The sequence below is a fragment of the Panicum virgatum genome, chromosome 3N (assembly GCF_016808335.1).
Source record: "Panicum virgatum strain AP13 chromosome 3N, P.virgatum_v5, whole genome shotgun sequence".
NCBI classification, from domain to species: domain Eukaryota; kingdom Viridiplantae; phylum Streptophyta; class Magnoliopsida; order Poales; family Poaceae; genus Panicum; species Panicum virgatum.
The window spans coordinates 64,598,512-64,620,032 of NC_053147.1; the positions used below are offsets into that span (position 1 = coordinate 64,598,512).

At 44.1% G+C, this 21,521-nt stretch overlaps 1 protein-coding gene, 1 long non-coding RNA gene and 1 pseudogene across 2 annotated transcripts; 1 reads left to right on the top strand and 2 right to left on the bottom strand.

Annotated features, from left to right (window-relative positions):
* The first annotated feature begins 1,334 nt into the window (after nt 1–1,334).
* Nucleotides 1,335–2,228, top strand: LOC120668010 (annotated as a pseudogene).
* Nucleotides 2,229–2,837: 609 nt separating this feature from the next.
* On the bottom strand, nt 2,838–12,435 carry LOC120666735. Its single transcript, XM_039946657.1, has 4 exons — nt 12,372–12,435; nt 11,805–12,284; nt 11,656–11,772; nt 2,838–4,189 (listed from the first exon to the last, which is right to left on the bottom strand). The coding sequence occupies exons 2-4, from the start codon at nt 11,815–11,817 to the stop codon at nt 3,180–3,182; spliced, it is 1,140 nt and encodes a 379-aa protein (XP_039802591.1). The 5' UTR covers nt 11,818–12,284; nt 12,372–12,435; the 3' UTR covers nt 2,838–3,179.
* A 3,270-nt stretch (nt 12,436–15,705) lies between these two features.
* On the bottom strand, nt 15,706–17,726 carry LOC120666736. Its single transcript, XR_005671850.1, has 3 exons — nt 17,475–17,726; nt 16,259–16,844; nt 15,706–15,764 (listed from the first exon to the last, which is right to left on the bottom strand). It is a non-coding gene; the product is annotated as an uncharacterized LOC120666736 (long non-coding RNA).
* Between the last annotated feature and the right edge of the window lie 3,795 nt (nt 17,727–21,521).

Consider the following 21,521-nt stretch of genomic DNA (forward strand, 5'->3'; position numbering starts at 1 on the left):
GTTCTTTTGGTGGCTGATGCTCGTGTGTCAGTGTCCTAAGTCATATATATGAGTCTGTGGCCCCTATACCAGATTGTGTTTTAGTCTACAATTAAAGGTTTTACAGGAGTTCTCGGGTGGAATCGCCATTATGTAAAATTAATTACAAATGTTTTTTTACTGCACAATTGACAACTAACTCAACTCCAAACCAAACATTGAGGATTGACCGATGAAGCTAGTCTGTTCAAGGATAAAGACATCACATTTTGTTGGCACGTAGATTTGGATCAGAATAGATATTACAAAACAAAAACAACCTTTCTTAATGTAAGTCAGCATCCCCAAACGTTGAGGTTTTGACCGTAATGAAGAAAATTCAGCCAAGTTAGCGTTTATATTTCCTGAGATTAGGTTGCTCAATGATATGATAAGAAGATAGTGTATCATTTCGTTTGATAGCACAGGCTGTGATTGAGATGTGCATCCACATACCAGAGCACCACGCTGACCTGAGAACTGTGGACTGAGAGCCGCAAGGGGACTCCCAAACAACTGGGCCAGATATAGTTTTGCATCGTCATTCCTGTTCCTCCATTCCTCTCCCGCCACGTACTCCAGCTTTTCAAACTCCTGATGAAACAGCATAAATGCAGAGGCAACGGCAGCATGAGATCAACAAACATCATATAAATCAAGTTTAGAAGCAAATTTAAATGTTACTTTCCTCGCAAACATATATAAATTTAGGTATTACTTTCCTCACAAACATATATAAATTTAGGTCTTTACTGAGCAATTACTCTATAAACTTATTCATCGACATTCATAGTTTTTTTTTCACTTCAGGTTCTTTTCAATAACGGTAGACATGGTAATTTAGATGCAAATTTTGTGTTACTTATTTCCTCGCAAAAAGGACAGGTGTTGCTTTTGATTTATTTTTTTATAATACCATGCATGCATAACTTTGGTGAAGATTTGGAGGCAGTGTTTTAAATTGTTTTCTATAATAGCAGAGGTGGGTAATTTAAATATAGATTCAGAGCTCATTTAAAAATGCCAAATATAGGTAATTTTTTAGTAAATATAATCAATGCAAAAACCATGATTATTAGAGTATATATGCTAGCCTGTTCTAGAATTTATCTATTTTTCTAGCGTGTCGGGTGAGGATTAATGTGGAGGGGCTCTAATTAGTAATAGTAACATAAAGATAGCACACCATCATTTGCAAAGTTTTAAAGAAGTTCTCTTAATAATATAAATACTCTCTCATGCTGAATCGGCATGTTGTAACAAAAATTGCATACCTTTCTTTGGACAGCTGGCATCCCCAGTTACCTGCTTGGCCCATGAAGCTAGATTATTCAGCTAACAAGTTAGCTATCATCATGTTTTCTCGAACCTTGGCAGTGAAGAGGCTCGACGGCGCCCGTCGTGGAGAGAAGCAGTTCAGAGCAGAGGTGAGCTCGGTTGGGATCATCCAGCACATCAACTTAGTCAAGCTGATCGGGTTCTGCTGCGAGGGCGACAAGAGGCTACTGGTGTACGAGTACATGCCAAACCACTCCCTTGACGTGCACTTGTTCAGCGCTAACGGTAGGGCTTTGGATTGGAGCCTCAGGTACCAAATTGCCACTGGAGTTGCCAGAGGCCTAGCCTACTTGCACACCGGTTGCCGGGATTGCATTATACACTGCGACATCAAGCCAGAGAACATACTTCTCGACGCATCTTTCGTACCCAAGATTGCGGATTTCGGGATGACAAAGGTTTTGGGGAGAGAATTTAGCCACGCGGTCACCACGATGCAAGGAACTATCGGATACCTTGCACCCGAGTGGATTAGCGGAGCCGCGGTCACGCCTAAAGTGGATGTTTACAGCTAAGGGATGGTCCTGTTTGAGATCATATCCGGGAGGAGGAACTCGAGTCAGGAATACACAAAGGATGGTGATGAGTACTCGAGCTTTTTCCCTTTGCGAGCTGCCCGCGAGCTTCTGAGTGGAGAGGTTGGGAGCCTGGTGGATGCGAATTTGCGCGGCGATGCGGATCTTGAGGAGGTTGAGAGAGTTTGCAAGGTTGCGTGCTGGTGCATTCAAGATAGGGAGTTCGATCGGCCGACCATGCCTGAGGTGGTCAAGTTTCTTGAGGGCCTTTCTGAGCTCGACATGCCTCCGGTGCCAAGACTACTCGATGCTATCACAGGAGGGTCACCAACATCACCGGTTCGCTATTACATCTAGTTGCACCCTCAAACTAGCTTGTATCTACTTAAGAGAAATTTTAGCAACGGGGGCAATGTAATTTATGTCCTATACAACCGAGAGGACATGTTGTCTTACAAAATAAACAGTTATGGGGTTGTAATTTTAATTTGGTACCCAAGAAGGAAGGATCTCCTTGCAAATAATAACTTGCAAATAGTTGCTCTATCTAGTCAGCATTATTAAACTCGTAAAATTGGAAAGGAATTTACATTGATATTGCAAGCACGAAATCACAAGTATAACATAACCCCATGCAATTCAATCATAAGTTTGATTTGAAAATTACTGAAGCTCCGAATGTTCAGAACAAGGGCCTAAGCAATATCAAAATTCGAAGGATCACACTTGAATTACCTTTGTTAAGGATCTTCTAGGATCACATCGAGTATTCAGAACCACGAGTCAGACTTCAGAGGGTCACATTTCCATGAGAAATGATCAGATAGCATCAAGACAGTGTACATGGACATTCTTTATGTCCGCACAACTGAAAACCTGACAGATTGAACCAATGCAAGAACAATACTGCAGAACGACATTATTTACCATTGAACAAGTTAACAAAAACTCTAAACAAACTGAACGAAGATCAAAGCTGTAGTATTTGCAAGATTCAAGGGTCAATACTAAAACATCATTAACACTGGGTGCTTGTCATCATAGTGCTAATTTCTCAAGTCTCAATCAGCATGACATAGGATAAGCTTCTCAAGGTCTTTCCTTATACAAGAAATGTACAGGGAAATCCAAGATATATATACGCACACAAAATAACTGAGATACTGAGTGCAGGATAGCCACCGTGCCCTACTAAGACGGTCACACCTATACCTATCACTTCTCCATTTGATACCAAGGAAAGCGACTAAAAGGACCTCGCCTCACAAGAACTGGCTGACTAAAAGGAGTTGAATTCACAAGAGCTGGTTAAGCTGAGACACCGAAGTTGGCAACACGCATCCTGCTGGCCTGCTCAGAAGAAACTGCTGGAGCCAGAGGCAGTGTTGGAGTAGTAGCCTGAAGGGATGGTGCCGGAGAGGAATGTGGAGCTGGGATCTGAGATGAAGAGTCATTGGTATGCTGCATCGGGAGAGTGGGTCCACCCTCAACTCTGCCAAACCTGCCCTCCATGCTGGCTAATGAGTCTCTTATTGGCCTTAGTCTGTCCTCAAAAACCTGAAGGAGATCTTTGCGTGTGATAGCCTGAGGTAGCACGGCTTGCCCCGGGACTGCATCTCCCTGAGGCTGATGTCCAGCTGCCTCAACCTCTGACTGAAATGTTGAAGGAGGTTGCTCAAAAGTTGCAGATACTGCATGTGCTGGTGGACGACTAACTTTTTTTGTCCGTTTCAGCTTGTAGGAATGCCTGGGTCTGGGTTTTTTGTAGGAATTGTGCTTGGATTCTCTAGGTCCGTCGTATTCAAATGCGCTCATAATCATCCCCATGATGTATGGTGCATACAACAGCAGGTCTTTAGTGCGATTGCGATCCGAAATAAACAATTCTATCTCACCAAAGATCAAAGCAATTATGTCAAATGGATGCTGCTCCACAATGTGATATAGGACGTTCCAATTATGTGCGTGAAGTGTATTTCCAGACTTGGAATAGATGGTCGTTCTAATAATCTTATTGGCTATGCTAGCCAAAGGAGAGAGGCCACTGATTTGGCCAAGTGTGCATTCTGTAGCTGTGTACAGGATCCTCTTGTCATCATCATCAAGTAAAAACTGCGAGTGAATCTCAGTGTGAACACCGCCAGGAATGCCAAACCTCTCTTCCCATGCTTTCTTGTTGGTAGTGATCCTCCTACCATCTGCCATCCAAGTCATAGAGCTCTTGTCGGCACTGATGTGAACTGTAGAGTAAAACTGCCTAATCAGCTCACTGTCCCAATCACAATGATAACTCATGATCTGCTCAAGCCCCAGATGGGTGTTGGAGTAATGGGCTTGGCCCATTACTTCTAAAGCATTAAAAGAATTTAAAGCCCACTATTAATGCTAGGGAATCAATGCTTAATTCCGTACCGGGAATTGAAGAGGATTTCAACCGACTTAAAAGGTGGACTTCGTGTACACCACTTGTGAAGCCGGTAAGAGGAGGACGGTGAACCACACGCGCGCTCGCTCGCCTCGCCGGGCCGGGCCGGGCCGGGCCGGGCCGTGGCCGGTGCGGTGTGATGGCTATTTTGCCGTTGACAGCAATTAATCGTGCGATTAAACGTGCAATTAAATCTGTAATTAATGGCCATAACCGCATCACCTAAATGACTCTGATGGTGTCCAGGTTCAACGATCCTGAGCACCTGAGTCACTATATAAGAAGTGCCATTCCCCTCATCCATTCTGCACCAGAGCACTGAGGCAACTCGGCTCCTCTCTTCTCCCTCTCCCGTTGCAACAACTGAGTCGAGAATCCAAAACAACAATCGCGGACTACAACGCTTCGTGGCGCGCGATGCTACAGCCGGCAATGCGCTGTCCGTATCCACCCACGTGACAGCAGTTCAAGCATTGATTTGCTTCATCTTTTCCTTTTCTATATATTCCCTATGTGTTCCGTACTAGCTGCAGCTATCATCATTTTTTTCAGAATTTTCTTTTTTTTCTACTATGTGTTTCTCTAGAGAAATTCTTTTGACACAAATTTTAGAAGAATTATACTAAAAAATTATATTAAGTATTGTGCTTAGAAGTTGTATGATGAACTTGTACGTAAAAAGTTGTCAGAGAAGTCTTCCTAAATATATTTTCATAGAAATTGTGTTGAAAAGTTATCTCGACAAATATTTTTACAAGTATGACAAACTTATGCATCAAAGTTGTGTGAAAAATTTTCGTAGAAGTGTTGTATGACAAACTTATGCATTAAAGTTGTGTGAGAAGTTTTCATGGAAGTTATGTTCAACATTATCATTTAGTAAGGAGGCTGAAATAAGTTATGCGTAAAAATTTGTACATGTCGTGTTAAAAAATTATCCTAAAAAGTTGGTTAGAAAAATTTATGCGTAAAAGTTATGAGTATCATAAAACGTGTGCTGAAAAATTATCATCTAATAGTTATGTTGAAAAAATATTATCTAATAGTTGTCTGGAAAAGCTCAAAAGTTATACATATAAGTAGCTTTCTAAAAATAGAAAATCATGGGAGAGAGAAACTTTCCAAAAAAGGAAAATCAGCCGCTGTCCGAAATCGAGCGTTGGTTGCCGTCCCGGCGCTCGCGCGCTGATTAGCTGAGCCCCAACTGAGTTCCCCAACGCTAAATTTCTGCGCGCACAGAATTAGCGTGAGCAGGCCTCCGAAACCTTGCTCGCCTTGAGATCCTGCACGGGATAGGCGGGCAATCAGGTTTTTGGGTAACGCTTTAGCGTGACTGCTCAAAAATACAAAGACTTTGCCCGATTGAACGACTACTTCCTGGTGGACGAGCCGAACGACTACGTCGACTACATTCTGGTGGCCGAACGACTACGTCGACTACATCTTGGTGACCGTTCGCGGGACTGCACTGCGAACTTCTTCCTGCACCGATTTAGTTCGACTACTTCGACTGAGGCCAACCGAGTAGATATCTACTCCAGTTGGTAACAGCGCAGCCAATGCCTCCGGCAACGGCCCCGCTTCAGGGTACTCCCTGAAACTTTGGTTATTTATATTGTTTATGCTTATCTGTGTGATAAGTATAAACATGTTCACATGTTTTATTCTACTCCTTAAAGTCATAGAAATATTGCTAGTTTATACATTTAATTTTGGAATTAAATTGTGCCCGAAATTGCCTAAATTTCTAACAATCCAAAAACCTGATTGTGTTAATAGGCTTTCGGTATCTAGCTTTGCTGCATCAATCAAACCACCACCTTTTGATGGTTCAAATTACAAACGTTGGCAAGAGCGGCTTATACTGTGGTTAACACTATCGAGAGTGATCCATGTGAAAGAGGGTAAGTCTGAACAATTCTCTCCAGAGGAAGGGAGTGCGTTCGATGAGGCTGATATCCTCTTTCGAGGCTTGATCATTAGTGTTCTCGGTGATAACCTGGTGGATTCTTATATCCGGCTGCCAACTGGCAAAGCATTGTGGGATGCTCTTGAGGCTCAATATGGAGTATCTGACGCCGGGAGTGAGTTGTATATCATGGAGCAGTTCCTTGAGTATAGGATGGTCGAAGACCGTTCTGTAGTGGAACAGGCTCATGAAATACATACTCTGGCAAAAGATCTCAAAAATTGCAGCAAAGAGTCCCCATGTGTGTTACCCAATAAGTTTGTGGCCGGAGGTATAATCTCTAAGCTGCCACCTTCTTGGAGGGACTTTGCTACTTCTCTAAAACACAAGAGACAGGAGTTCACAATAGATGGACTCATAGGGACTCTTGATGTTGAGGAGAAGGCGAGAGCAAAGGACATACGTGGGAAAGGAGTTGTTGGTGCTTCAAGTGCCAATCTTGTTCAGAAGAACAACTCCCACAAGAACAAGAAAAAGCCACCGCAGAACCAACCAAAGACTAAGAAGACAACCACTTTTAAGAAGAAGAAGACGGGAGCTTGCTATGTGTGCGCTAGTACGGATCACTTTGCTGCAAAGTGTCCGAACCGCAAAGGCAACGACTCCGCCAACATGGTTATTAGCGAGCCTGGAGGAACTTCGGGGTACGGTAATTTATTACCTACTGTTCTTTCAGTCTTTGGTTCACCCGAGTGGTGGGTTGACACTGGTGCTAATATTCATGTTTGTGCTGATGCTTCTTTGTTCTCTTCTTACCAGACCGGCGGGACTTCCTCCTTGCTGATGGGGAACGGATCACATGCGCGTGTTCTTGGTGTTGGTACGGTAAATCTGAAGTTTACTTCGGGGAAGACCGTGCAGCTGAAGAACGTGCAGCATGTCCCCACCATCAAGAAGAATTTAGTCAGCGGCTCTCTACTGTGTAGAGATGGTTTCAAATTAGTCTTTGAGTCCAATAAATGTATCTTGTCTAAGTTTGGTGCTTTTGTTGGAAAAGGTTATGAAAGCGGAGGCTTGTTCCGTCTTTCTTTGTCAGATGTTTGTAATAAAATTGCATACAATGTTATTAACGTTGATGAAACAAATATTTGGCATTCGAGGCTTTGTCACGTTAATTTTGGTTGTATGATGCGCTTAGCTAATTTGAGCTTAATTCCAAAGTTCACTTTTGTCAAAAATTCTAAGTGTCATGTATGTGTTGAATCAAAACAAACTCGTAAGCCTCATAAGACCGCGGAGGCAAGGAGCTTGGCACCCTTAGAATTAATTCATTCCGATTTGTGCGAAATGAATGGAGTGTTGACAAAAGGTGGTAAAAAATATTTCATGACTTTGATTGATGATAGTACTAGATTTTGTTACATCTATTTGTTGAAGTCAAAAGATGAAGCTTTACACTACTTTAAAATCTATAAAGCTGAAGTAGAAAACCAACTTTAGAGAAAGATCAAAAGAGTTAGGTCAGATCGTGGTGGCGAGTATTTCTCAAATTTATTTACTTTATTCTGTGAGGAACATGGTATTATTCATGAAAGGACGCCTCCCTATTCACCTCAGTCAAATGGGGTTGCCGAAAGAAAGAACCGCACTCTAACGGATTTGGTTAATGCCATGTTAGATACAGCGGGACTTTCCAAGGAATGGTGGGGTGAGGCTATATTGACTGCATGTCATGTCCTAAACCGTGTTCCTACAAAGAATAAAGAGATAACTCCATTCGGGAATGGGAGAAGAAAAGGCCAACACTGTCATACTTACGTACATGGGGTTGTTTGGCAAAAGTGAGTGTGCCAATAACCAAGAAACGTAAGCTTGGACCTAAAACTGTGGATTGTATCTTTCTAGGTTATGCTATTCACAGCGTTGGATATATATTTTTAATAGTGAAATCTGGAGTACCTGACATGCATGTTGGAACTATAATGGAGTCCAGAGATGCTACATTTTTTGAAAACATTTTTCCCATGAGAGATGAAACATGTTCATCTAGGCAAGAGTTCATCGAGGATGATGGCTCTGCTGAGCCGATAGAACACAATGAACATACACTTGTAGAAAATCCTGAGGAGGATAACAATGATGCTCCGAGAAAGAGCAAGAGACAAAGGACTGTAAAGTCTTTTAGTGATGATTTCATTGTATACCTCATAGATGATACACCCAGAACCATTGAAGAGGCATATTCATCTCCTGATGCTGATTATTGGAAGGAAGCAGTAAGGAGTGAAATGGATTCTATTATGTCTAATGGAACCTGGGAGGTCGTTGAACGTCCTTATGGATGTAAACCGGTTGGATGCAAGTGGGTGTTTAAGAAAAAGCTTAGGCCAGATGGTACTATTGAAAAGTACAAGGCTAGGCTTGTGGCCAAGGGTTATACCCAAAAAGAAGGAGAAGATTTCTTTGACACTTATTCACCAGTTGCCCGATTGACCACAATTCGAGTGTTACTTTCCCTGGCAGCCTCTTATGGTCTTCTCGTTCATCAGATGGACGTTAAGACGGCTTTCCTCAATGGAGAGTTAGAAGAGGAGATCTATATGGATCAGCCGGATGAGTTTGTATCAAAGGGTCAAGAAGGAATGGTTTGTAAGTTGTTAAAATCTTTATATGGTCTCAAGCAAGCGCCTAAGCAGTGGCATGAAAAGTTTGATAGAACATTGACCTCTGCCGGCTTTGTTGTGAACGAAACTGACAGATGTGTGTACTATCGCTATGGTGGGGCTGAAGGAGTGATTTTGTGCTTGTATGTGGATGACATACTGATCTTTGGCACTAGCCTTAATGTGATTAAGTCAAAGAGTTTTTATCTCAAAATTTTGAGATGAAGGATCTGGGAGAAGCTGATGTTATCCTTAATATAAAACTGGTAAAAGAGATCAATGGTGGGGTGATTCTTACACAGTCTCACTATGTGGAGAAGGTGTTAAGTCGCTTTGGTTATAGCGACTATAAATCTGTCTCAACACCATATGATGCCAGTTTAATTCTTAGAAAGAACAAAAGGATAATGCGAGATCAGCTGAGATATTCTCAGATCATTGGTTCATTAATGTATTTAGCGAGCGCTACAAGACCTGACATCTCGTTTGCTGTAAGCAAACTGAGCCGGTTTGTTTCAAACCCGGGAGATGATCATTGGAAGGCTCTTGAAAGAGTAATGCGCTATCTGAAGGGGACAATGAACTATGGAATTCACTACACCGGGTACCCAAGGGTACTAGAAGGGTATAGTGATTCAAATTGGATTTCTGATGCTGATGAGATAAAGGCCACAAGTGGATATGTGTTTACACTTAGTGGTGGAGCTGTTTCCTGGAAGTCTTGCAAGCAGACCATCTTAACGAGGTCAACTATGGAAGCAGAACTCACAGCATTAGATACCGCCACTGTTGAGGCTGAGTGGCTTCGTGAGCTCCTTATGGACTTGCCGATAGTTGAAAAACCGTTACCGGCAATCATAATGAACTGTGACAATCAAACGGTAATTGTCAAGGTGAATAGTTCAAAGGATAACATGAAGTCATCTAGACATGTGAAAAGGCGGTTGAAATCTGTCAGAAAATTGAGAAACTCCGGAGTTATAGCCCTGGACTATGTTCAGACGGCTAAAAATCTGGCAGATCAGTTTACAAAGGGTCTTTCACGAAATGTGATAGACAATGCATCTATGGAATTGGGCTTGAGACCCACGTGAGTCATTCTATAGTGGAAACCTGTCCTATGTGATCGGAGATCCCGTGAATTATGATGGTGAAACAAACTAAAGTCTGACTGTGAGAAGAGAACCTTTGTGAAAAGGGCTCATTCCGTGTATAAGGTGCATTTCTCTTCTAATCTGTATGGCAGGTTGGTCTATACCTTAATGTGTGCCAGGTGGTTTCTTTTAAACAAATGCGTTGTTTTCTTGAAACAAAGATGTTGTCCTACAGAACATCTGAAAGGAACACACCTATATGAGTTTGACCACTGGTCATGGTCTATGAGAATTGGGTATTATCTAGAAACTCATGAAGGGCCTGGAGTATGACTTATAAGCTCCAAACCGCGGGGATGCTTTTGCAGCCTAGTACCAGTGTAGGGCTTTGGTCAAACTTGTTTGCACAAAACTGGCAATTCAAGGCATAGTCCATTGCACAGTTGTGAATAAGTGTAGCCTTTGTCCTAGATGGAAGTTCAACATAACAGTCTCTGTCGAATACTGGTATATCAATGAGGGAATGAGGGTATTTCTAGTGTGGCATGAATTTCTTGGTGGGGATTGTTGGAGTAATGGGCTTGGCCCATTACTTCTAAAGCATTAAAAGAATTTAAAGCCCACTATTAATGCTAGGGAATCAATGCTTAATTCCGTACCGGGAATTGAGGAGGATCTCAACCGACTTAAAAGGTGGACTTCGTGTACACCACTTGTGAAGCCGGTAAGAGGAGGACGGTGAACCACACGCGCGCTCGCTCGCCTCGCCGGGCCGGGCCGGGCCGGGCCGTGGCCGTGGCCGAGACGAGGCGCGGCGCGGCCGGCCGGACGGGCGGTGCGGTGCGCGTGCGCGTGCGCGGCCGGACGTGACGTGCAGGTGCAGGTGCCGGTGCAGGTGCGGTGCGGTGCGATGTGATGGCTATTTTGCCGTTGACAGCAATTAATCGTGCGATTAAACGTGCAATTAAATCTGTAATTAATGGCCATAACCGCATCACCTAAATGACTCTGATGGTGTCCAGGTTCAACGATCCTGAGCACCTGAGTCACTATATAAGAAGTGCCATTCCCCTCATCCATTCTGCACCAGAGCACTGAGGCAACTCGGCTCCTCTCTTCTCCCTCTCCAGTTGCAACAACTGAGTTCCCCAACGCTAAATTTCTGCGCGCACAGAATTAGCGTGAGCAGGCCTCCGAAACCTTGCTCGCCTTGAGATCCTGCACGGGATAGGCGGGCAATCAGGTTTTTGGGTAACGCTTTAGCGTGACTGCTCATAAATACAAAGGCTTTGCCCGATTGAACGACTACTTCCTGGTGGACGAGCCGAACGACTACGTCGACTACATTCTGGTGGCCGAACGACTACGTCGACTACATCTTGGTGACCGTTCGCGGGACTGCACTGCGAACTTCTTCCTGCACCGATTTAGTTCGACTACTTCGACTGAGGCCAACCGAGTAGATGTCTACTCCAGTTGGTAACAGCGCAGCCAATGCCTCCGGCAACGGCCCCGCTTCAGGGTACTCCCTGAAACTTTGGTTATTTATATTGTTTATGCTTATCTGTGTGATAAGTATAAACATGTTCACATGTTTTATTTTACTCCTTAAAGTCATAGAAATATTGCTAGTTTATACATTTAATTTTGGAATTAAATTGTGCCCGAAATTGACTAAATTTCTAACAATGGGCACATCGCTCCCTGACACAAGCAAACTGATCTATGCTATCAATATGTTCCCAGTCTATCCACTTCATATCAAACAATTTGGCCCTACTGTATATGGAGGTATATAAGTCCTGCTGCTCTATGGACCAGAATCTCCTATCTGTTGCTGTCCTACGACCCTCATAGTGGTTCCTGCTTCTGAGCCTCTTCAGCTCATCAGAAGGGGCCCTCATGTAGTTCACAGGATCATTGGGTCGCACTGTGGAAACTGGAGGCAACTCATTCTCCTTCAGAACTTCAATCACTGGCACCACAGTTGTCGGTCGCACTTGCTCTGAATCAAATGCAGGCAGGGGCTGATCACTATCTGCACCACTGCCAAATAACTCAGGCTGCTTACTCGCACTGATCTGCTCCAACTCCTCACTTGCACAAGGGTGATCAAACTTTGAGTTATCTGACCAATAATCCATATCTGATAATCGTGCTTTTTCCATCTCTACATCTGACTGGTCAGCCTCTTGCATGCACTCATATGAAAAAGGCTCCTTTGGGTGCTCCACTTGAGGAGCTGACTCAACAGAAACCTCTCTCTGAAATATCCTACTCTCCTGAGCACCCAGTAGCTCACTATTCATATCATTCTGGTGCCTGAAAGAGATTTAAGGTGAGTGTTACACTATTACCTTGCAGCTATTTACATAGATGATTGGTAACAAAATTCACAACCATGCGAACCTAGTTGAGTCAGCTAAATCAATTATTCCATCTTCCAGGAAGCTTCTTGCTTTCCCAGAGGATGCAGGGGCGGGCCCAGGATTTCAAACCTGGGTATTCAAAATCTTGAAGAGCAATTTTTCTACAACCTAAATTCTAGTTTTTTTTTGCGAAAAAGGATACAACCATGTATTAGATGAAAGTAAGCATAGTACACCCCTTTCTTGTGGAAAGGACCCTGATGAAACACAAAATTACAACAAGGGCCAACCAACCGCTACTGTTCTTCTTCTTCGTCGAAACTGGGAGCCGTCGGTCTTCCGAACGCAGCGAAGCGCACCACAGCAACCAACCACCATCCGCAGCCATCCAGAACGAGGAACGGACACCAAATAAAAGACTGCAAGATATCCTCGATAGTAGCCCATCAACCGTCGGAACCATCGAACTGGAGCAACCCCTCGCCTCCTCGTGCCCAGTCGCCGCAGACCGCCGCACCAGCAACACAGAAGTGCCCGAAAGCAAACCCAACAAAGACAAAGACAGAAGAACCAAAACCACCACCGACAACGGCCAGCGGTGAACTCCTGTACAAGGCGAACTCCCAGACCCGACGCCAGCACCAGAGCACACACCGATGAAGGAGAGAGAAGTCTGGAGTACCTTATTCCACAGAAGCGACGCCAGCTCCCTTATCCAAGCGCTGCCGGGAAACCCTAGCTCCGCCACCATCGCCGGCGACGAGCGAACCCTAGGACTAGAAACTAGCTATCCTATACTAGTCCGCACGTCGATTCCCCCGTCCCCCTTCCTCTCCGACGGCGTAAGCCACCGGAGAGGAGTAGGGACGGCGAAACCGCGCCGGAAGAAGCTCCGCCTCGCGCTTCGCCTTTGTCGCCCGCACAACACTGTTGGGGAGATAAGGACGGACGCGAGAGGAATGCTGCCCTCATTGGTAACCTAAATTCTAGTTTTTAGCATGTCAAATTGATTATAGCATAGCTTATGCAACTGACATACAAGTTAGGTTAAGAAGCATAACTAAATTTTTGAACAACCACAAACTCAGAGCATCTCTCCAGCAGTCCCCCAATAATCCTTTCCCGATAACTAGTATCGGGAGATGTCCCTGTACAAGTTTTAAGATTATTGAGGGACTTGTTTTTGCAGTCTCTCAATATCTTTCTCCCAATCCAACTATTTTATTGGGAGAGTCACAACTCTCTCTTTATTTAGGGAGAGTTGGGGTGAATTATTGAGTTGTTCCAATAATTATTGGAAAAAGAGAAAGATTTTGGGAGACTGCTGGAGAACTATTTTCTTATCTAGTCTCCTAATATGGTAGTTGGATTGAGGATTGAAAGACTACCGGAGATGCTCTTAGAAAAAGAAGGAAGAAGAGCAAACCAATGGCTGATGCCCTGTCGTTGTGCGCTTGTCGATGAGCTGCTGCTCACCGCCGCAGAGGCGCAGCGCCCCTGCAGGCCCTCACCCTGCACGCTGCACGCACACGTGCTGGCGCGCTCAGCCGCCACCGGACATTGTGGAGGCGCGGCACCCCTGCATGGATGCACGGCTGCCGCAGAGGTGCGGACTCAGCCACCGCCGACCAACGTGGAGGCGTGGCGCACCTGCAGGCCCAACGTGTGCACGCGCGGCTACCGCCGGCCGCCGCGGAGGCGGACTTGGCCCCCGCTGGCTGCCATTCACTGCTCGGTAATGCCCGCCGCCGCCGTGTATTCAACGATGCGAGCTGGGGCAGGGGCATGGCCGCATGGGGAGCAGCTGGGCTCTTGGTGGACCTGGTGCAAAATTGGGCCATTCTGGGCAGTCGTGTAGGAGAGGAGGGAGATGGAGACAGTACTATTTTAGGGCCGGAAGAGAGGAGGTTGACAATCTGTTACGTATCTTTTTCATATTTTGAATACCTAGAAAGATATATACTATCTATATATAAAAAATTGCTCAAAATAAAGGGTATTCAATTGAATACCCTTGAATTAAGGTAGGCCCGCCCCTGAGAGGATGGCACATCCAGGGTTCACCTAACCGGTGGGAACCGGTCCGGTTTGACCGGTCAAACCGGTCCGGCCCGGTTCCGGTTTGGGCCGGTACCAAACCGGCCCAAATTCAAAATTTAAATTTAAATTAAAAAAATGAAAAATTCCTAAAAATACTTCAAGGTGCGACGAATCTAATGGTGTCAAATTTTCTCAAAAATTCGTTCATTTAGTATAGTTTGCGGGGATTTGAAGTTAAACAAAAAAACGTACATACAAAAGTATACAAATACAATGTAAAAGTAGTACAAAAGAGGGTTGGAGGGTTCATTTAGACTAAAATATGTTATACAAACATTTATTTAGTATACTTTGCGGGCATTTGAATTTAAACCAAAAAAAATTGAATTTGACCGGTTACCAGTCTAACCGGCCGGTATACCGGTACGAACCGGTTGAACTGCGCCATTTGAATTCAAATTTGAATTCCACCGATTCCGACCGGTAACCGGCCAAACCGGACCGGTATACCGGTACCGGAGCCCGGCGGTTACCGGAGACCGGTCGGAAATTAAAACCCTGGGCACATCTCGCAATTGTTGCCTGACATTCTGCAGCTCCACTTCTATTTTTGCTCGCTACCTTCTTTGATGTTCTACTTCCTTCATGATGTCCATCTTTGGAGAAATAGCAAAAATCGTTGTTGCAGAAAGCATGGAAAAAAAAAGACTAATTGACACTAACAAAACAGGAGTGGCAGACTCACCTTTTTTTCCAATGTGCATACAGTAATCTCAAGATCCTCAATCGACCGCTCCAACCAGGGTTTACAAAACCAGTGGGAACCGGTCCAGTTTGACCAGTTACCGGTCCGGTCCGGTTCCGGTTTGGGCCGGTACCAAACCGGCCCAAATTCAAAATTCAAATTTGAATTAAAAAAAATGAAAAATTCCCAAAAAATTCCTAAAAATACTTCAAGGTGCGACAAATCTAATGGTGTCAAATTTTCTCAAAAATTCGTTTGTTTAACATACTTTTCGGGCATTTAAAGTTAAACCAAAAAAGAAAAGGAAAAAAATGAGATAGGCCATTAAGGCTCACTTGGTAAACTGGTCAAACCGGCCAGTAAACCGGTCAAACCGGCCGATATACCGGTCAAACCGGTGACACATGCGATTTTAAATTTGGATTTGAATTCAAACCGGTCAAACCGGCCGGTAAACCGGTTGAACTGAGTTTTTTGAATTCAAATTTGAATTCGACCGGTACCGACCGGTTTCCGGCCAAACCGGACCGGTATACTGGTACCGGACACCGGCGGTTTGGTCGGTCCGGTCGGTAAATGAAACCCTGGCTCCAACAGCTTGACTTCTTCATTCTTCTCTTCAGCATATGCCTTCATTTGTTCTGCTATCTGCAAAATGAAAAGAACAGAAATGATTATTCAGAAAAAAGAATACAAACAGTATTAGTAGGTTTACTTTTGCCTTTGGACAACAGTGGAAAGTTTGGAGCTTCAGTAAAGTGACCCGAGAATGCATATATGCAATAAGTACCATTGAGTTCTTTGACAACTTTGTATGAAAGCAAGGGAACATGATGAATAAGGTTTAAATCAATGGGAATATGGGACAAAACCAGACTAGCCAAAGAGGGCATCATTTTACTACAAAATCTAAAAAGCATCAAAACTTGCTGTCATATGGCTGTCACATTTTACACAATAAAACCACATTCCTATAAGCAGAAGCATACAGAATCCTTCCTCACTGGACAGAGACAATTGCTTTTTTAGGCAAAACAAACTGAAAAGAAAAGGATATAATTTGTGGTTCAGAGATAAAAAAAAGAACCCTTTGAAAGACCAAAACTTCAATGAGCAAGCCTAATTGCCTTTCAAACAGTTACCTCTCTTTCTTTATTCCATGAGACAAGCCATCCCCCTTAGCAAAGAAACATAGTTTTGCTCAAGAACCTCCTTCTGCACAAGTGTTTTGATGGACTCGTCCAACAAAAGCTCTATTCTATCAAATTCACCAAGGCTTTGTTTAGCCAACAGCTCGTTTTTCTGTTTGTCTAAGGATATAATCACCTCAGACATTTCCATCTCAACTTGCCTACGTGCTTCGTCCTTTTCTTGCTCAGCAGAACTGCGAGAGTTCTTCTTCAGTTCATCTACTTCATTAATCAAAATAATCTGCTGCGATTCAAGAGCATCGATAACAGATTTTGGACTGTTCAGTTCCATTTCTTTGTCTTCCTTCTGCCTGTAAGCTTCAAGGATATGTAAATTTGCTGCTTTCAGCTCATCACCTAAAGCGGATGTCCTGACTTCAATTTCAGCTCGTGCTTTTATCTCTTCCACAAGAATTGTTTTAATTATGTCCAGCTCCAGCTGCAGGCTTAATAAATCTGAGTTCCTCATGAAACCCTCACCAGAGCAGCATTCTACCTCTGCACCAGAGTCATGTTGCTGCAATGTTGGCGAAACATTCTGTCCACAAAATCAAACAGCATAATGTTACAAGTAATCTCATTTTTATCATCACCACAGCGCAAGAGTGTATATAAATTTGGAAGCCATTGAGCATATGAGAAGTTATTGGGTAATGCTGACAGGAACTGAGCCTAATTCCATTGGTCAAGGGTGTGCATGAATGCCCAGACCACCCAAGTTCAAGTCCTCGTGTTGAAGGTGAATATGGGTGCCTATTTCTTCTTAATTAAAAAGCCATTCCAAGGTCAGCCAAGTTTCTTTTATTGGGTTATGTCGAATTGGGACTTACTTAACTGATGCAGTGCTGCATTGCCATGTGCAAAAATCAAACTAAGAAGGCATTCAAGGTGCCATCTGCAGGGATAGTGATGGAAAAGGAGGATAGCAGTTGATGAATACGATGGATGATGAATGTGCAATGTACATGAATGTTTGATTCTAATCTTGCTATAGCCCCCAAATCCCTAGTAGTTGTACTGTCATCTATATCAATAGGAATTTCTGTAATCTTTCAAGCGAATTAAAGGTCATTTAGAGCCGAAAACAGTACTGTACAGCACTACACCTACACTCAATCAACTAAATTGATGGAACATGGATAATAGCATAGCAGTAGAGGTATTTCACCTGCAAGTTGCGATTCTCCTCTCAGAACAAGATGGCTTCTCGGACCTTGGAAGGCGGCACCTCCGCCGGACTCGCCCCCGTCGTCGAGAACCCCGACCTCGACGTCGGCTTCCTCAGGCTCCTCGTGGGCCCAAGGGGACTGCTCGCCGCGCCGCACCGCGCCGGCGTCTTGCTCGCAGGCCTAGCTGCCCGCAAAGCTTTCTTGGGCGGCGGCGCCGGCCACCGGGGCTGCCGCGGCTGCTGGATGGCGCGGAGGGGAGGCCGGGAGGCGGCGCCGGGGTCCGCGGGGGCAGGAGCGGGGGCCGACGGCGCGGCATCCGAGGCGCCCGGCGGCGGCGGGGCGTTTTCGTCGCTCCCGAGCCTCGGGGCGGGAGCCCGCGCCGGGGTGCGCCAGAGAGCGCCGCCAGAGAGCGTCGAGGTCTTGAAGAAACCCCGAATGAATCGGACTTCTCCCCCGGGAAATCGATGGGCCACAAGCGGACCTTGAGAGGGGAGAGGAGGAGGCATGTGCGGAGGTCACCGCGACGGCGGCCGGGCGGCGGAGCGCGAGCTGCTGCTCCCGGGCAGGGGGAGGCCGATTTGGGAACTTCGGGCGGGGAGGGGGGTGGGGATTCCTGACTGCGCTGGATGACATCTGGGCCCCACGGAAAAGACCGTTTGGGGTTGGGCGGTCAAAGTCCCCGTGGGCGGTGGCTTTGGCTTCACCCGATGCGGCTCGCCGGCTCGCCGCGCCAATTAATCCTCCCTCAACAGCCGCTGCCATCCAGCCTTGCGTTTCCGTTCAAATAAAAAACGTAGGAGATGGCAAAACGGACTGTGCAAACTAGACGTGGTTTGATTAAGGAAGCGGTTCACTCAGAGCAAGCTACTATTTTAGCTAGCTAAAATATTATTGTTGTAGTACCATCTTCAGTGAATCCATATAATGATTATATATATATATATGAACTATCAACATGTTTGGCTAATCTAATTTCAGCTTATTCTCTCCTACAGAATATTATTAAAACAGCCAAAATCAACTAGTTTTTTACCGGCTAAAATCAGCATGTATCGATTCATCACCCTTCTTTTATTCTTTTATAAGTTTATTGAAGTTCGTGTTGCGGCCGGTTTGTAGCTGTTTCTCTCTCGTCTTCCCTCTCTGTCCCAACTCATCACAAACCTGACGTGGCATTTTATAGTCCGCCCGTATCACCCTATTATACTTGCTTTTATTGTCGCAAATAGCAAGATTAAGCTATGGAGCCCGGATTTGGTACTGTAGGATGAAGAGGCCACGCACACTCGAAGTGGCAGAAATTCTCCACGTAGTATGTCGATGCTATGATTATCATAGTATGACAAAAAAAAAAACCAACGAGCGTGTGTCATTGGACGGCGTATTGCCAAACCCACCGGTATGCAAAAGTGGACGTACCTTCCGTTTAGTTTCTAAAATGAAATTTTTTGAATGTCAAATCAACTGTTTGATTAGATGTCGGGAGGTTTTTTGGACACTAATTAAAAAACTAATTTCAGAACTCATCTAGAAACCGCAAGACGAGTCTTTTGAGGTCTTTGACCGCATCATTAGCACATGCGGGTTCCTGTAGCACGTATGGCTAATCATACACTAATTAGCCTCAAAATATTTGTCTCGTCGTGGACATCCAAATTATGCAATTAGTTTTGTTGTTTAGCTAAATTTAATGTTCCATGTATGTGTTTAAAGGAGGATGCAAAAAAACTTTGGTCAAAATATTTTGGAAACTAAACGTAGTTTGAATAGAGGAAAAAAATTCGGAAGATATATAGGATTTCCGAGTGTGCAATTGCAAACGGTAGGAGGCCCAACAGCTACTTGCTTTTGAATCTGGGATGGGCGTAGGCCCTTTGTTTTGACAATAGATGGGCTTAGGCCCTTGATGTGATCTCGACATACATAGCCCATGTAAACATCTCTGGCTGGGCAAACACAGAGAAGTAAGCCAAGAAACATCGTCTGTTATGAGGCCGTCAAGACCCAGATCGGACCTGCCCAGCTCATCTCCGGTATCTCTGCTGGTGACGGCTGCAGTGGTTTGTCTACCAACTCTTTGTGAAATCGGGTTGGTTTTTCTGTCCCACTTTTTTTTGGTGGTTTGCTTTCCCTCCTGGGAGTACCTTCGTTCGGTCTGATGGGGTCCTGGCAGATCTTGTGGCGTCGGGTCTCTGTCCTTCCGACGTGGTGATGGCTGGTGACCATCTTCAGAGGCCAGGGCGTTCAGCGGCGTTATGGTATGCCGATGTAATCGACATGCTACTTTTGGTGCCAATCAAAAACTATGTTCCGTCAGAATGGGGATCGGCTTCAAACTACAGAAGGTTGCTCCGATCGCCGGCGACGAGCATGACCGGGCAATTCTTGCAAGGACCGGGATGTAATTTTTATTTCTTTCAAGGATGTCTTTGTAAGATCTGAGATGTAAACTACCAGAAAAATATATGAAATACAACCCGGTTTTCTAAAAAAAAAGCTATATGCATGGGTTGGATCAATGTATTCATGAGCAGACTTCAGCTTTGCAAAACCTTTTTTTCCTATCTAGAAAAATGCAAAAGCTTTTTGTAAGCATAGACAAGTTGACACAATCTCTACATGCCCAGCAGGACAGCAGATTGATGAATCTATCTAACAGACATGCGGTAAAAAAAAATGAACGCGTGTAAGCACATCCTTTGCCTTGCAAGAGATTAGACCACAGTGGATTATATTATATACCCTGTAGCAATTTCGTTCAGAAAAATGCATTGTCGCATGACAGTATACATCAACAGAGACTATGTATACTGCTACAAAATAGTAGAGGGGAAAACATTCCGTAAAAACCTTTTTGTTTTTTGAAGCATGGAACCTCCTAAAACATATTCAAAAGTATCTCTCTTAAAAAACAAGTATGCGCATCCATAATGCATCCATTTATGTATTTTGTCGCAAAACTTGGGATGCAAACTTTTTTTTTGTAAAAATTCATATGAAATAATAAAACTCAAGTGCATCTGCGCTAGAGGACATTTTGTGCAGATTTTTTTTTGTCTTCTAGTGCTTATGGACATGAAATTTGTCATTTTCGAATGAGTTTTTCTAGAATAGTAGAATGAGTTTGCATCTGGACTTTATGTGATGAAACAAAGACATCTGTGGAACTTAGGGGAGAATTCCCGTCTTGTAGCTGAAGCTAAGACAAAGCACGTAATAGAATGAAACTTTGGGCAAATAAAACAACGAGACGTATATAATTTGCCAACATTTTCGAGTATGACAAAAAGAACTAAAATTAAGCAAGCAACGTCACGCAACCGCACGATTCACGAACAGCATGAATCACGCTACGAGTGCACACACCAATTGTGATGGGCGCTGGAACAACCTACACCATAATCAAGTGTGATAGCATATACTCTCTCTGTTCCAAATTATAAGTCATTCCAAGAATTTTAGAGAGTCAAATCATTTCAAAGTTTGACCAAAATTATATAGAGAAACACAAAGATTTATGATATGAAATAAGTATACTATAAAAATATAACTAACAAAGAATCTAATGAAACTTAATTAGTATCAAAAATATTATTATATTGTTGTATAAATTTGATCAAACTTTAAAAATTTTGACTCTCCAAAATTCTTGAAATGATTTATAATTTGGAACGGAGGAGGTATCTTCTAATCGCACGTACTAAGAATAGACACCCACACAATACCCATCCTCATGTACGTATAGAATATGTGCACCCGCGCAATACCCAAACGCAAGCCGCCAACAGCGGGGGATCGGGGCCGGCGTGGTCACCGACTCGCCGTCGTGCGTGGCGGCCGGTCCGGGAGCAGTGAGTTGGGTGGTTGTATCTTGTGCCGTTTGCAGTGGCGGAGCGTGAAGCAAAATATAGAGGGGGCCAATTTCCATTGGATGGCCCCTAGATCCACGTTCCTTAATCTGACTTATAAGTTGAGGCTACGATTTCCTCAATCGGACGTGCTTGTGAGATGAATTAGCAAGTATTTGGACTTTAGATGAACTGCAG

Bases quoted from the DNA above. Each gene is read 5' to 3' on its own strand.
- LOC120666735 (XM_039946657.1), bottom strand. The intron at 4,190-11,655 runs CCCATTGTTAGA...ATTACTCCAACA, and splicing joins TTGTGTCAGGGAGCGATGTG to CCCATCTGGGGCTTGAGCAG.